Raw genomic sequence first — 15456 nt, forward strand, 5'->3', positions numbered from 1 at the left:
GAGGGTGAGGGTGATCAACAATGGCGGCACGACCTCAGGAGGCTCCTCCGTTCTCCGTTCCCTGTTCCCGACGCCATTTTACGTTGATTACGATGCGGTTAGCTCCTTCCAGCCTCCCGCAACCCCTCGAGTTCCTCATTCCATTCGGACTGCTTTCCTTCCTTCCACCCCGCCACCCCTGATGTTCAACCTCTCCGGCACCTCCTCGTCTAATTCTATTCTCCTCCTCTCCTTCCGAGGCACTTACACACAATCGACTCGACCAACACAATCCATGCTTGCCGGTCACCGTACTTAACGTTGTGGTCCGTCCTGTGAGGTAAGAACAGCTCGGCAGCACGGATCAGCGACTGATCTATGAGTCTTTGTCATGTTTACTGAACCGCCGACCGGATATCTCGGCTTAGTCTCTTTCGCCCGGCGATATATCGCGAACGTTCGTGCTGTAAATGTTATACTTGTGTTCCTCGTGTCGAATGTTATTTCCATGTGACTCTCTTGTATTAGAGAAAAAAGTAGAAGTGAAGTATAAATTTCAAACAACGCGCTACGATTTTGGCTTTGTTTCAGATAATTACAGAAATTTTGTATCTATGATAGAATGCCTTGGAAATATAAAAAAAATTGTAAAGTGTTTTTTTACAAACTTGAGTCGGTATTCATATCCATTCTTATGTCAAGATCATCTTAAGTAATATCTTAGATGCTGGAACGATTCTGATTGATTTACGATAAACTTTATCACGAATCGATTTTTTGTCTCTTCCATCTGAGATACTTTACGATATAAAAATATGAGAACGTAGAGAAAAAACAACTGTGAGAAGAAAGGATCAATAATAAGATGAAAGTAATTTTTCACCTCGTTGACAGGTTCATTAAAGACAATATAATTGATTTGTTCGGCACATTCTTCCCCTGTACATAAAAATATACGTAATTTGCTAATGACGATCATAACAATAATTTATGTGATCTGTGACTTTAATCCTAATAGATTCGGTCTTATGACAACCTATCTTGTAATAGATAAGTTGTCTCTTACGAAGATAAAGTAGAAACAGCACTCGAGAAAATATGATGAAAGATATTAACAGATCAGACTCCAGCAGAAGTTGGATTGTATCTTTGTGTTAGTTTTTATGAGAATATTCAATACCTTCCACGCCATTACACGTGTAGGATGTAAATAGCATAGTTCACTCATTATTATCTGGTTTATTAAAACATTACTAAATTACTAATTATACGATAAACAATTTTGCCTTATTCGAAGATAAAACAAATCAGTGAAAGGGATCATTCAATATGTTGTAACTCAGGATCATTCAATATGTTATTTTCTCGTATCAACAAGTAATTCTTAAAATATTGAAGATTTTACTGTTGTTATTGGGCCATAAAGTTATTGACGTTATTGCAGTGCTGCGTCTTAATAGTCGGGACGAATTGTTGACAAATCGTGCAGGGAAGGCAGTTGTGGAAACTAGATAGCTTCGTATTTTCGGAGTACATCGTAGTGATAGAATAAGAAAAAAAAGAGGATAGAAAGGGGACGAGGGATGAATTGGACAAGACAATGTGAGGACAAAGAGGAAAGGATGAAAATAAGAAAAAGAGTCAAAAATAGAAATGGATGATGAAAATGGAGACGGATAGAGGTACATGTAGAAATCAGAATAGAGGCAGAGACAGGCATGTATGACGAAGGAAAGAGGGAGAGAATGGAGAGGACGAGAGAAGAGGAGTAGATGTGCACGTAACGTGACGGACGTCGCCTGAAAGCTCGTCCGAGAGAGCGTCATGACGGCGTCGTCGTCGTTGGGGTTGATTGTCGCAGATCTTATTATCCCCCCTTGTTCTAAGGAAGCTACGGCCGCAAGTTTGTACGTGTGTATACGTGTGTACGCGCCCATACATGCGCTCGCGCACGTGCACACGTGTGTATGTGTTACATGAGCAAAGGCTAGGTCGCTGGAGGAGGGTAGCATCCCCCTTTGCCCTCCCCCACTGGCTCCCCGCCACCCTCTTTAGCCCCAAGCTAACCTTGTTAGCGCTAATGACGGACTCTGCCGCGAGATGCGCACGAGCCAAGGCAGGGACGTACATCTCGTGATCCTTGTGGTGTTCTAAGTTAAAGATGGCGGTGCTTGACCCTTGAAATATCTCGGAATACTATTGTGTTGAAATTGTGTCTTCCTTTTTTCTTTTACATTACTATAAAAAATGATTTGAAGTTTAAATACTTGAAAAGATTCATCCATTCAGAAAATTGATTTCTTCTCTATACAAACCAAATCTTTAACAATAAATAAAGAAATATTACAAATAGAACATAAATTAACATAAATTAATATTAATTATATTGGATTTTATTGAAATTAAAGAGATTTTATATTATTAGTAAATTGTATTATAAATAATTTGTTATAGTAATTTTTCTATATATGTATACAATTACAAAAAAAAGGAATTCAATTTTATGTTATATTAAAGTAATTATGATGTATAAAAATTTTGCGAAATTTGTGTTAATTTTATTTTTAATGAAAATTCCAAATTATCATATTGATGAAGCAATAAATCGCATCACGGATCTTGTTTTGTCGTCAAACACAACCATTATCACAGATCGTTGGCAGCATCAAAACTCTTACAAGTTTTTAGACAGGATCTATATTTGAAAGATGCTAGAAAATCTCTAATTCGAGAGAAAAACAGAAAGAGAGGAAGAGAGGGAACATGAGGGACTCTCGAAGCAACCCTCGACGGCCCCCAAAATCCATTAGACCGGAAAACGAGGTAGAATCGTAGAACGCAATGGCGTCTAGAAACAAACGACGGCCGATAGGAGTGAACAAGCAGTGAATCACCCAAGCACTTGTTTACCAAGAGAATCAGGGATTCAGGGATGCCATTCTCCGACTCTTGGAATCCAGCCCCATCGCGCTCGTTCTGCGTCCTCAGCCCCCCTTCACCACTCATCCATCGGCCCACCGCTTCCCACACCATCAACCTTGCCATCAGCTCACCACCGTCGTATGGGATCTTCCGAAGGCGGATGGAGTAGCTCCTCGCATACGTAGACACGCGCCGCATCTCGGAGCGTGTGAAAGAGAGACGGAGGTGGCGACAGAGAGCGAGGCGGAGCACGAGAATGACGGAGAAGGAGGGAAAGTTACGTAGACACAGAAGCGGCACTAGAATCGCTAAATGTAATTCAGTTAAAAGGGTTTTAGCAATACAATGCATATAAACATGAGTGCCCCACCCTTGTCGTCGCCACGTCCCTCCGAACTACCTCCCTTCCGCCTGCACGTTGTCTTTGAAATCCTCTCCCTCGACGACTCTCGACTTCCTTCTCGATGAGGATGAGCTTCCGTTACGAGATACGAGTGAAATCAGTTAACTGAGATTTAACGTCCGCCAAATGAATAGCGCGGCGATGAGAGCTTCTTTATGAGAGGTCTTGCAATACGTGTAATTTCAAGATTAAATTTATTTTTCAGAAGCTTGAAACGTGTCTTCTTTCAAATATCTTAATAAGATAATCTTAAATCTTAAAAGAGAACAGAATGTTTCTTAATCGCAGAATGCAGAACAGGAATTTCACGTAATTTCTTTATCCTTTTGATAAATTTGATCAAATTTTTTCGAAATTATATTTTACTTAAATTACATATAAATACATACTTATTGCATAAAAATAACAAAATTAACATTATTCTTAATTATTAATATATTTTGAATACTTATCCTAGTTTAAACTTGAAATCAATTAATTTATTAATTATCTACAATCTTTTGTGTAATTATCTACAATTTTATATGATATAGAAAAATAGTAAATTGCAATTTCGCGAATTAAAGACTATCTACATCTAAAGAATAGTTTTGCTAAAATATCTAAAGATTTAGCTAGATATAAAATAATTTTGTTTGGATCATCAAAATAATTATGTAAATATAAATTTCTAAAATGATAAAATTTACAGCATTATTATCAATGTTTAGGCGTTCTACATAATTATTTTAATGAACCAATTATTTTCACAATTATTTTCAAATTTGTATTTAACTGTTGTATTTATCCATCTGTAATTGTTATATAACATCATATGTTATATAACATTTATATTAGAGTGCGAAATTATAACATAAATGTTACTTTTAATTGATGTCGTCTGGGTCAATTTTTATATGAATCTGCGGCTTTGTGCATAATAGTTTTTTTATCCATTTGGATATCGTAAATCACTGGCACTATACTATAATCTATCCAGTTCTCTGCGATTAAAATCGATTTATATGCAAAATAATTATTGGGTGCACGCGTGATTATGAATGCGATTCTCAAAATCTCCGTTCGCGCGAACGATTGCGGGGCACACGCGAATAAATCTCCGAGTGTTAGAAGAAGAGAATACTCGGAGAACGCGAAATGAGATTGGTCGTTATGCTAATTCTCTCTGCAGCGTCACGTTAACGTGCCTTCGTACTTTCTCGGGCATATTCCTCAAAAAAATTTTACGGCCATTTCCTTTTTCCGCCACACCGCGCTATGGCGTAAACGGAGATGTGGCGCCATGCCAGAACGTTCTCGAGATCGTCCTGCTTGCCCGTCCGAGTAATCTTGGATTTTTCCTCGCAAATAATCACGCCTGGCGAAACTTACTTGAGCTGTTTCCGCCATGGATTTTTCACGAGTGAAAGATGAAGACGAAAAATTGAAATAGTATATGACAAGCGAGGGTGGGGGAGAACTTGGCAATCGAATCAGTAATAGGAATGAGAAATCGCCTGATGAATCTGCGCGACAGCGAAATTATGAAGAAAATATACGTATAAGCGAGAAAACTCGAATATAGAAGAGCATTCATGGTACAATCTTGATAATGTTTAGTGATCAAATTTAGTTCGAATGATTTGTTCTTTTGTGAATAAAAAAAAAGACTAAAAATTACCTAAGATATCTTCAATCATAACGTTATATATTACAAAAAAGTATGTAAAATTATACAATTTATAATAGAAATATATATAGTGTGTTTTTATAAAAATTAGTTTTACCTAAATTGTATAAATATATTTTTATATTTTTATATTAGATAGAAAATTATATATATATTTTTTCTATTTAAAAGTGTATACATTTTTGTAATATATAACATGGTATTTTTATGTTTATATAATCAAAATATATAGAAAAATATATATTTAAAGAATTGTACATAATTCATAAAATTATTACATAAATATTTCTATAAATAATAAATATTTCTATTTATTTTTAAAAGGTATTTAAAATTACTATAAAGGAGTATATAATTTTATTTTTAAATTGTAACTTATAATGTGTAAATATACACTTTTATAACAGTGAGTCCAAAAATGTTTTCAATTTTGGATTTCAAACTCGAAAAAAGGAAATGATAGCGTGGAGAATGCAGCAAGTAGTCATCGATCTGCATCCGTCAAATATGACTTTACCTCTTTCTTGTGCTGTTTCGCTCAGTGATGACGTTTTCCGAATGAGCGGCTCTCTGCTGCCGGATCCCGCGGAATGTCGCGGAATTCGTAACTGGGGATTAGCATGTCATAAATACTGATGGCGCAGCGCGGCGCAGCGCTACTCCTTCGGGTGCCTTTCGAAACACGCCATTCGGTTCTCCATCGAGTACCCACCAGTCAGGACCATCTGGGGGTGGTTACCCGTCAGGGGATGAAGCTTCTCATTTACAAGCCATATACCAATCAGCGGCCATCATGCAAATAACATGAGACCCGGCTCCCTCGTACACGCGGTTGAATACGAGCGGATCTGAACATTTATTGTTCGAAATGCAAAGTAAAATTTGATATTATGGTCTCTTGACGGATTTTTTGATTGATTTACTAGTTTAGTTTATTTTTACTGCGAAAATTATTTGATTTATTTTACCGAGAAAATTTTTCTTATTTGACATTGGAATAAACTATTTTTAAATAATTTTAGAATAAATGTATGTCAGCTCAAATAATGTATCAGCTCAGATAATATATGATACTTTTAAGAATATATGTATAAACATTGTTAGATAATTATGATATATTTGTTCGTCTAAAGATAAGATATAACTGATGTGGAAAGAAAAATTTAATTCTATAAAATTGCTGTTGAAAAAATAATTGTTTTTTCTAAAAATAAAAAAAATATAATTTCTAATAAAAATTGCTTAATTGTACTTAGTAATTAATATTTTCATATTGAATGTGATAAGTGATAATCTCATCATAGATAAGTGATACAGATGTCGAAAACAAATAAATGATTGTTTTAATTTATAATAATTTTAAAAATTAATGTTTATTAGGAGAAAATGATATTCATGGGGAAAGAAGGACGCAGCGAATTTGCTCGATTTCATAATTTATTTAGGAACTTCTCGCGATATTATCATACCGTGTATCTGCATCGCATTCACTAACTTAGAACCTATGCGTATAATATTTACACTCACATCATATGCCATAAATACATGCTCTTCACTCGCACGCGCACTCGTATGAGACAATACTCGAGTAACGCCTGTATCAGGAACGATCCTACTGTTTTCTCTTTACGCCGTTGTGAACAACGTCGCGATTCCAGCATCTGCTTGGTGTCTCCTCTATCTTACAAGCCGAGCGAACATAGAATAAATAGTCTCTAGGATGTCTATATACACGATGAATTTAGATTAAATGGAATCCGTCTCGATGTTTCAAAGCTCTCGAAGGTAGATCTTTGTTGTCACGTGTGTAGGTATCGTTAAGTCACACAATCACGGCAGATATATAAATCTTTTATCGAAATATTATATTATTGTCCGCCATCTCTCCGGCAGGCAATAAAAAAATTGATTATAAAATCAATATCCCTGGTTTGAGCAAGACGCTTTTTTAGGATCAGCACTGACATTCGTGTATCTAATAACCGTGATTAACAAGCGAGGTATCGTTAATGATCATGTTCGTGAATATCGTCTCGTTCGCACTTATTTACATCAGAATTTTGGTATAGTAAATTATAGAGATGAGATATATACACGAGAGATCTTCGTTTTCGGTAGAAAACCATGTTTAACAAGCGGAGATCGACATTCATCGAAACCGATGTAATTTTGATGTAACTTCGATGCACGAAAATAATTTTCACAGATGAGCGCAAGCTGCACTTTACCCATGAGAAATCAAAATTATACCCGTCTCGATCTTTGATAATAAGTCATGACAATTTTTACAATCACAATCGACTATCAAAATTATATCGCAATCGATAATAAAGCGGGATATTTTTGCTTTTCACTATAAAAGTTTCTATACAGGAACCACAATCGCGCAGTGTCAAATTAATACGCACAGTTCTATTAATCGAATCTTTAATCTTGATTCTGAAATAACAACATAAGTTGTTTTCTCTGAACAACTTAATATTCCAAGAAACAATTAGCTTGATAGTTTTTTAATCGTTAGGGGACCAACAATCTATTTTCTCTTAATCTATCAAGAAAAATATTCCTTTCTTGTATATTCTGTTTGTCTTTTAATTAAATTGATATTTAAATAAAAAATAATTTATTGCATCTGTCCTGAAATAATTATGCGTAAAATGAAATGAACGGCAGAAATATTTACATGCGAACATTGTTGGTTTCCCATTCGCATAATTTAAAAAAATGTTGGTTCTCTAGGAGTTGAATGCCTTCGTCGGTTTTTTAGACGACATAAGGCCGATACAAGGGTTCTTGGAGATCCGTTCCAGTCCTCTGACTTTCCTGGAGTGTTCCTCTAGAGTCCTCTGGTGTTCCGGGTGCATTCACACTGACGTCACTTCCAGTGTCTCTCTCAGCGCTTCTCGTGCTTCCAGCTTCCTCGACCTTTCCGCTCGAACGAGCCTCCTGCTGTGCCTTCTTACTGCGCTTCCATTTCATTCGGCGATTTTGAAACCAGATCTTTACCTGCAATAAAAGTACATCATGTAAATGTCGTTATTCACGACGTATGAATTTATTAAGAAGATTTCATGCGGAGATAGATTAAAGGAATAACATACATTTACATACATACATTGTAATAAGATTTTAAATTAACAATTATTACGCACGATATTTTATAAAATATTTTGACACTGAGTATCATATTTATCTCGCATTTAATTTTAGATAATTACGAAATATTATTCGCGAAAAAAGAATTTATCGCATATTCGTTTGAATTTATTATAGAATTTATATTACAATTGCGATATAATAAAATTATTTATAATATTATTTGGAATATGAAGGAAAAATTAAAAATTGTTATATTTATTTATTTCAATATTATTTCATAGTCATGAAGTATATGTAATTCTATAGATAATAGATTATTCTGTCATAAGCAATCATTTAGTTTTATCTTATAAATTCAAATATCAACTATTTTGCATAGATATCGAATTTTAATAGATATCGAAATTAAAAAATAATTTTTTGGATATTTTTATGTTTCAAATATAAATAATAAAAATTCATAATACGTTCATGAGTTGAAAGATTTTTTAGTTTCATTTCAATTTCCTATTGTCAACAATCGCAAAAGTACTTATTATAAGAACTGACGATTTGTCGGTATGACTCTTCGATCCACGCCCGATTTAATTTGGCGAATGCGTACTCTATAAGCACGGGTAACGTCACGTGAGCCACCCCGCGAGACACAGTAAATCAGGTAGACAGATACAGGGACTCGATTTTTCCTCCCCAATCGTAAGAAAACGATGTAAATCTTTCGGACAACATATCATGCGCCCGGGCCAATCCCCTCCAGACACACCAACCGTATTATATCTTTACCCTCCGTATAGGAGCGCAGCTTTCTCATACAAATACGAATGGGAGAATCTGTGAGCGTTTTGCCAAATTCTCGTTACCCGAAAAGGAGTTCGCGTGTGATAAGATTATAATTGTAGAATTCTCTAATCGTGTCACGATAAAATACATATCAGAAACTTCGGGATGTAAGTGATATACATATATACGTGATCACTCATGTATATATGAATGTATTTTAGGATACATGTTTAACATTTGATAAACAACTGAGATGATATATGAATTATGAGATGATATATTGGTACACTCGGGTAATAAAGTTTCTAAACGCAGCTTAGCGACATAATACAATATTAATACAATAGTGACATAATACAATAGCAACATAATACATAATTGTAATCTTTTCAATCTTTTATTATCTTTTGTCACATGTCCTCAAAATGAATTAAAATCTTGAAAATATAATAAAAAAAAAACGTCTGTTTGTGTGACAAAACTTTAATTTGAGAAATATATTAATTGAACGTTATAATATAACCTTTGGAGAGGGGGGGAGGGAGGAGGGAGGGAGAGAGAGAGAGAGAGAGAGAGAGAGAGAGAGAGAGAGAGAGAGAGAGAAAAGAGAGAGAGAGAGAGAGAGAGAGAGAGAGAGATTAAAAATATTTGATAAAAATATTTCTTTTGAAATATAAGTAAAGAGCGGGCGACATCGCTTTTCGATCAGCTTGATGATTTGATAGACGAAACGCTATGACAGGGACTTACATAAATCATTCGCGTCGCGTTAACAAATAATTCAGAGCGCGAAGTAAACAAGCACGGGGAATTGAATTTGAGAGAGAGGGAAGGAAAGGCGGGCGAGAAGGTGCGAATTGTAGGCACAAGCGAGTCGGTCGAAAAAAATGGAAGAAGGGGGGGGGGGAGGGAGTGACGCCCGCGAAAATAAATATTTGTTATATCGCCGATAAACCAACGAGCGATAAAGAGTGAGCGAATGAGCGAGGAAGAGAGGAATAAATCACGTTGTAAATTATCTCGCGAGCCGAAATTAATCGACATCTTGTACATGGAAAACCGAACGACAATGAATCATGGAATGCTGAGATCGATTTATTTATAATACGATCTCAATTGCGATTGCGCTAAAACATTGGAGATGTTTTTCTCATTGATGATTATTAATGCGTAGAGATCTTGCATATTATTACGATCACGATTGCGATCGCGATTTCATGATAATTAGCGAATATTAGACCTTAATTAATTCAGGAAATTATTGTTCGATTCGCAATGATATTGCAAGTCGAATCGATTTGGCAAGAATTTAGAATACAAAGGAAAATAATTGTGCGGAAAATATGAAAGAATACATAAAACACTGAAAAATGTAGGTACTCAATCTCGTAAGAAATGGTCGAATTAGTACAATAAGAGAAAAATTTTTGATTTTTGTGATTATACTTATATATTATACATGTTATTACCATAATTATTAGTATGATTATTAGTACTACAATAATAATAATTTAGTAATAATAATAACTAATATATATATAGTCCTATCAACAAATATAGTTGGTACAAAAAATAGCTACTACAGTTCTTAATATACAATTAAAAAAAAATATAATAAATATAATAAATATAAAAAAATAATAAAAATGGTTACAATTGTTATGATTTAATTATGTAGTTATTATTGACATTATATAGCAGTACCTAATAATTATATATTGCATAATTATGGCAATATATAATTGGAGACACAAAAACTTTTATTATATTATCAAAAATTTTTCTCTAAATGCTTATTTTGTGAATCTTTATATTAATTAAATTAATTTAAATTAATTTACAATAAATCTTTAAATTAAATTTATATTAAAAATAATTATTAATTCCGGCAATAAAACTTATGATAACGAATGATAATATATTACACGACAATTTTTAGGAATATGTGGCATCTCCATACACATGTCTACTTCTCGCTTGGTTTGATAATGACAAAAATTGCAATATACAGAGAGATTTATTGGGAGATATACAGCTAGCTTTCGCGCCCTTTTCAAATAAACGCGTTCTTCGTCGACGCTTTTCGTCGTAATGTTCGCGCTTGGACGGTAAATCGCCGGTAATCGCGTTTCTGCAAGCGCGGAATTCAGACGTGAAATGGGTAACAGGCCTGGGAAAGGAGGAGGAAGGAGGACGAAGAAGACCGAGGCGAGGAGCGAGGTGGAATCGGTAAAATATCGAAACAAATCAGCGACTGAGCCCGCCATAACTCAGACTTTCACGTCTGTTTGCCGAGCGATCCGTCAGGGCTCGTAAGCTTCAGAGTTATGTTTAAGTTGTTGAACTATGCGAGAGAGGATTCGCGTGCACACGGCGTCGGATGGAGGAAGGGCGGGTCGGATTATTCGAAGGGATTTTCTCTCTTTCGAGGGTCTTCTTTTTCCCTTTTCGCGCACTCGCGCTCCCGTAACCTCGCGAATTTCCATTTTCGCCCTATTTACCGGTCGACGTCGCTCAACTTCTCGTCGGACAACTCTCGACGTTAGCTCCAACTTGATTTCAACTTCTGTCTCCTTTATCCCCAAGAAATTATCGATTCGATTTCTTAACAATTTCTGCGAGCGATTCTATCAATCGGATATGTAATTATGCAAAGATATCTTTCGAGAGAGAGGAAATAGATTTTATGTAAAATTTATGTAAAAGCACAATCTTTTTTTTTTACTTCTTCATGGTTTCGCATAACAATTTTGATGATAATTGTTACAATTGTTAAGCGGAAAAAAAATTTACAATAGAATTTACATTATTCTCTATTCGGTATTTTATGACTTCTGTAATAGGGCATCGATAAAAGACATTTTATTTCAGCATATTTTATCGTAGGTCTCGAATTACAGGTGATTCACGATTCGCATTACATTTCTTCTGCTTAGGGATGTGAGTAATAAAAATTGCTAATCGCGATACTTATCGTACGAGAAATGATTCACGAGCTCAGGGCCATTATTGAGTTGGGATATCGAGAAAGGTAATGCGCAGTTCAACATCATTATCTCGATTTACCTGCGTTTCCGTGAGCATCAGCGACGTCGCGACCTCAAACCTCTTCGGTCTGCTGAGATACTTATTCTGTCGGAATTGCTTCTCTAATTCGAGGAGCTGTTGAGATGTAAAGGCGGTCCTAGGCCTTCTGGTTTTGCCCAGCAATGCATGTTGTGCCGCGCAACCTATTACAAAAAATATCTTTTTTAAGAAATTTGTAATTTTTAATAGTACCACAAGTAATATTATTATATTATTATTATATTATTATATTAATTCGAGTAACAATATTTGTAGGATAATAAAATGCATAAATTAAAAATTCCATAATTAAAATATATGGAATAAGTCATGTAAAACTGCGTGCAATTACATTTTTGTCGTCGTGTTGATTTTTGTATAACGAAAACTTCCAATTAAAAATATTGCTTTATTAAATTTGTTTGTATCCGATAAAAGTCGCAAATTGAATGCGATTTTAGTTCAGCAAACATTTCGGAGAACAAAAATGATTCATTATTGCGATCCAGACGATCCAATAAAAATCATCGAATGCTAATGCAATTATCGCGAGTGTAAATCCCTATGGATTACGGGGGATGATTTGGGGTTAGACGATAGGGGTGGAAAGCCGCCCCTGCAATTAGCCCCGTGAATGACTCTTGGTCAGGGGAGAATTGCCAACTTATAACACCATAGGCGTAGGACGCCGTGGAGTCTCACAGGATGATCGTCGACATAATCATGCTAGAACTGCATTAATTATTGTATAATGGAGACGCGTTTGCATCACATGATTTATCGTGTATAATGATTTATCATTTAGAATTATATGTTCTAAAACAATTGTTTATTAATAATTACTAATACAGCGTAATTACACAAAAGTTTGTAGGAATATTGTTACAACGTTTCTAGTATTGCTGGAATGAACTGTACTCTATGTGGATAGATGCGAAATATAATTAATAATAATTTACTTTGCTTAGTAATTATTTTTTAAATAATTTAAATTTTAAAGTTACTTTAATGAGATTATTTTTTAAATATAAAGTAAATTATTTATAAATAAAATAAATCAATTTCAATTAGTTATGAATAAAATAAATAAATAAATAAAATAAGTAAATTTGAAAAAAAAACATTGAATAAAATCATGTGAAGAGATATGTTTGATAAAATCACAAAAATGCAATTCTGAACTTGAATTAAAAATATCCAGCTTATACAAAAATCTCTTAGTCCAAGGTTTCGAATTTCGATGTATAGGTGAGAGACGCCGTTATTTTTGTCACCGCGATGTCACGTGTTTTTGTTGTTGCCGAGCACTATGTTCACTGGGTTTCCATGATTAGCTAGGAGGTGGGCCTTGCGTCACTGGCTTAAGCACCCTCGTAACTTAACTAACAAGTGCGTGACCGGCTGTCAGTGTTTGTACACATGGCGGCGTTTAGTCGAGCGCATTCGGATTACCGGTCGACGCGTGATTCACTAAGCTGCGTACGAGCAGGTACGCGCGTTCTCGTTCTCCTTCAAAGAGAAATTCGAATATTTCGATGTACTTAGGGCCGCGCGATTTCACACCCGATACATAAATAAACAGCAGTTTCGATATCTCGATGGCGTATTATCGGTCCTTTATATAGCGGGACGCACGTGTTCTCGCTAATTTAACACAAGTACATATATTAGAAAGAAAGAAATAATCGAGAATAATTGAGAATATAAAAAAAAAATAAAAAAATAAAAATCTATAAACATGCAAAATAAAAATATATAAATAATGCTCTTGTATTAATTAATAAAATAATACACCAGTATCGACTTGCAGCTCAAAAAATGTCACTTTAACAAAACTAATAAAATAATTCAAGTAAATTTACTAAATTTCTTTTTTGTCTGTATTTAATGTCTAAATTTGATCTTTCATTTTGCATTTTATGAAGTACAAAAACGTTACGTGTTATTTAATAATCATTACGGATTGGAAAAAATGCGCGCAGAAAATTTTTGACGATTATTGTTTATGGGAGTAAGCATCACTCGCGAGGGATGAGAGACTACATTTGATAGCTGTTAGTATTTAGACTGTAGCACATTTATTGGGTTATTTATCATTGGACAAAGTGGAGTTCGGTTCTCCCTCCCCTGCTGGGCACATATGGCCTGACCGATGATTTCCCTTCCCGTTGATTCGTGACAATTATTATTTGCGCCATTGCACTCCTCGCTCGTCCCATTATGATTTATTTTTATGTTCTTTTTTTCAATTTCATCGTCCGGATACACTGTGCATACGCAAATCCATTAGATTCTCTTGACAATCTTGTGCATATAATATAATTAATATTATAAATTATTTTTCAATGTATAATTGCCTACCTATCATGTTTTATTAATTCTCAGATAAATTTAATTTAATTAATTTTTTTTCGCAGTTACTTAACTTTATTATGATTGACACATTAATTCTAGAATCAATCATAAAATTTTAATCTGTAATCACTTTTAGTCAACGTGACTAAAAGGTTGAGGTGACTAGATTGAGATAAGGTTCAGACATCTATTCCTCATAGTATTTTCTTGATAATTAATTTTAAACGATAATGATAATGTATCAGTAATGATAATAACAATAATCGAATTTTATTGCGGGATTAAAATTCGTGGATGTGGATATGAATTGATTGTAATCGAAATAAAAGAAATGTTTATCAATTTTGCACAACAAAAATGTGTGAATATATCTTCGATTTTTTGCACAAAAAATCTTGTTGCAGAAATCTGATATATTCAATCAGTATGTTTATCAAAAACTGAATAAATCAAAATTCTTTAGAAATTATCAGTGAGAATGATTAATTTTTCCCTGTTAAATATATCTTGATAATGATACTATTTATTTAATTAGGTCAGGATAATGATACTATTTAACAACATAACTTTTTGTAAAAAGAACGTCTTATGAACATAACCCACTTTTATAGATCCAATAAAAAATATTATAAATAAATTTAATCTTTAAGTCCAGCATTCTAGTTATAATATATCAGGTATGATAATAAAAACTTCTATTTAATTTCATCAAAATGCACTATCATTTATACGTCTCGTTGATATAATCATAACATTTTTTTTAGTGTATATTTTATGTTTAATTACGATATCGATTCTTTTTTATAAGCATTTTAGAATTCTGTGTCAGAGAGAAAGATATCTAGAATCTTAATTATATTAAGTGAAAATCGATCTTAATTAAATTAAGTAAATCGACCAAGAAATGTTTAACATGAATGAGCCATAATAAAAAAGGCCATATTCGATCAGGGCGGATCGTAATTCTTATAATATTTTTTTTTAATTTAACAATATCTAATTCAGGCAAACTACACATTAATAATTATTTGTCGGTCTCAAAACAGTTCTAAATTGAAGCTACAATACGTAATATCATACATAAATTAAATTGACAAACAATTTAATACTAATGCTAATGAGTGTCTTTAAAACATTGAAAAGAATTTATATTGAAATTATATTGAAATTATATATATATATA

The 15456-nt window shown here is 33.9% G+C and overlaps 1 protein-coding gene across 1 annotated transcript in view; it reads right to left on the reverse strand.

Moving 5' to 3' along the window:
* Positions 1-7736: 7736 nt before the first annotated feature.
* LOC108690396 overlaps positions 7737-15456 on the reverse strand; it is a 22395-nt gene continuing 14675 nt past the window's right edge. Inside the window, exons 2-3 of the mRNA XM_018197658.1 lie at positions 11919-12082; positions 7737-7979 (exon numbers count right to left, since the gene is read on the reverse strand). Coding sequence (XP_018053147.1) covers positions 7737-7979; positions 11919-12082 — 407 coding nt within the window. The remainder of the gene's footprint in view (positions 7980-11918; positions 12083-15456) is intronic.

The sequence above is a fragment of the Atta colombica genome, unplaced genomic scaffold (assembly GCF_001594045.1).
Source record: "Atta colombica isolate Treedump-2 unplaced genomic scaffold, Acol1.0 scaffold32, whole genome shotgun sequence".
Classification (NCBI taxonomy): domain Eukaryota; kingdom Metazoa; phylum Arthropoda; class Insecta; order Hymenoptera; family Formicidae; genus Atta; species Atta colombica.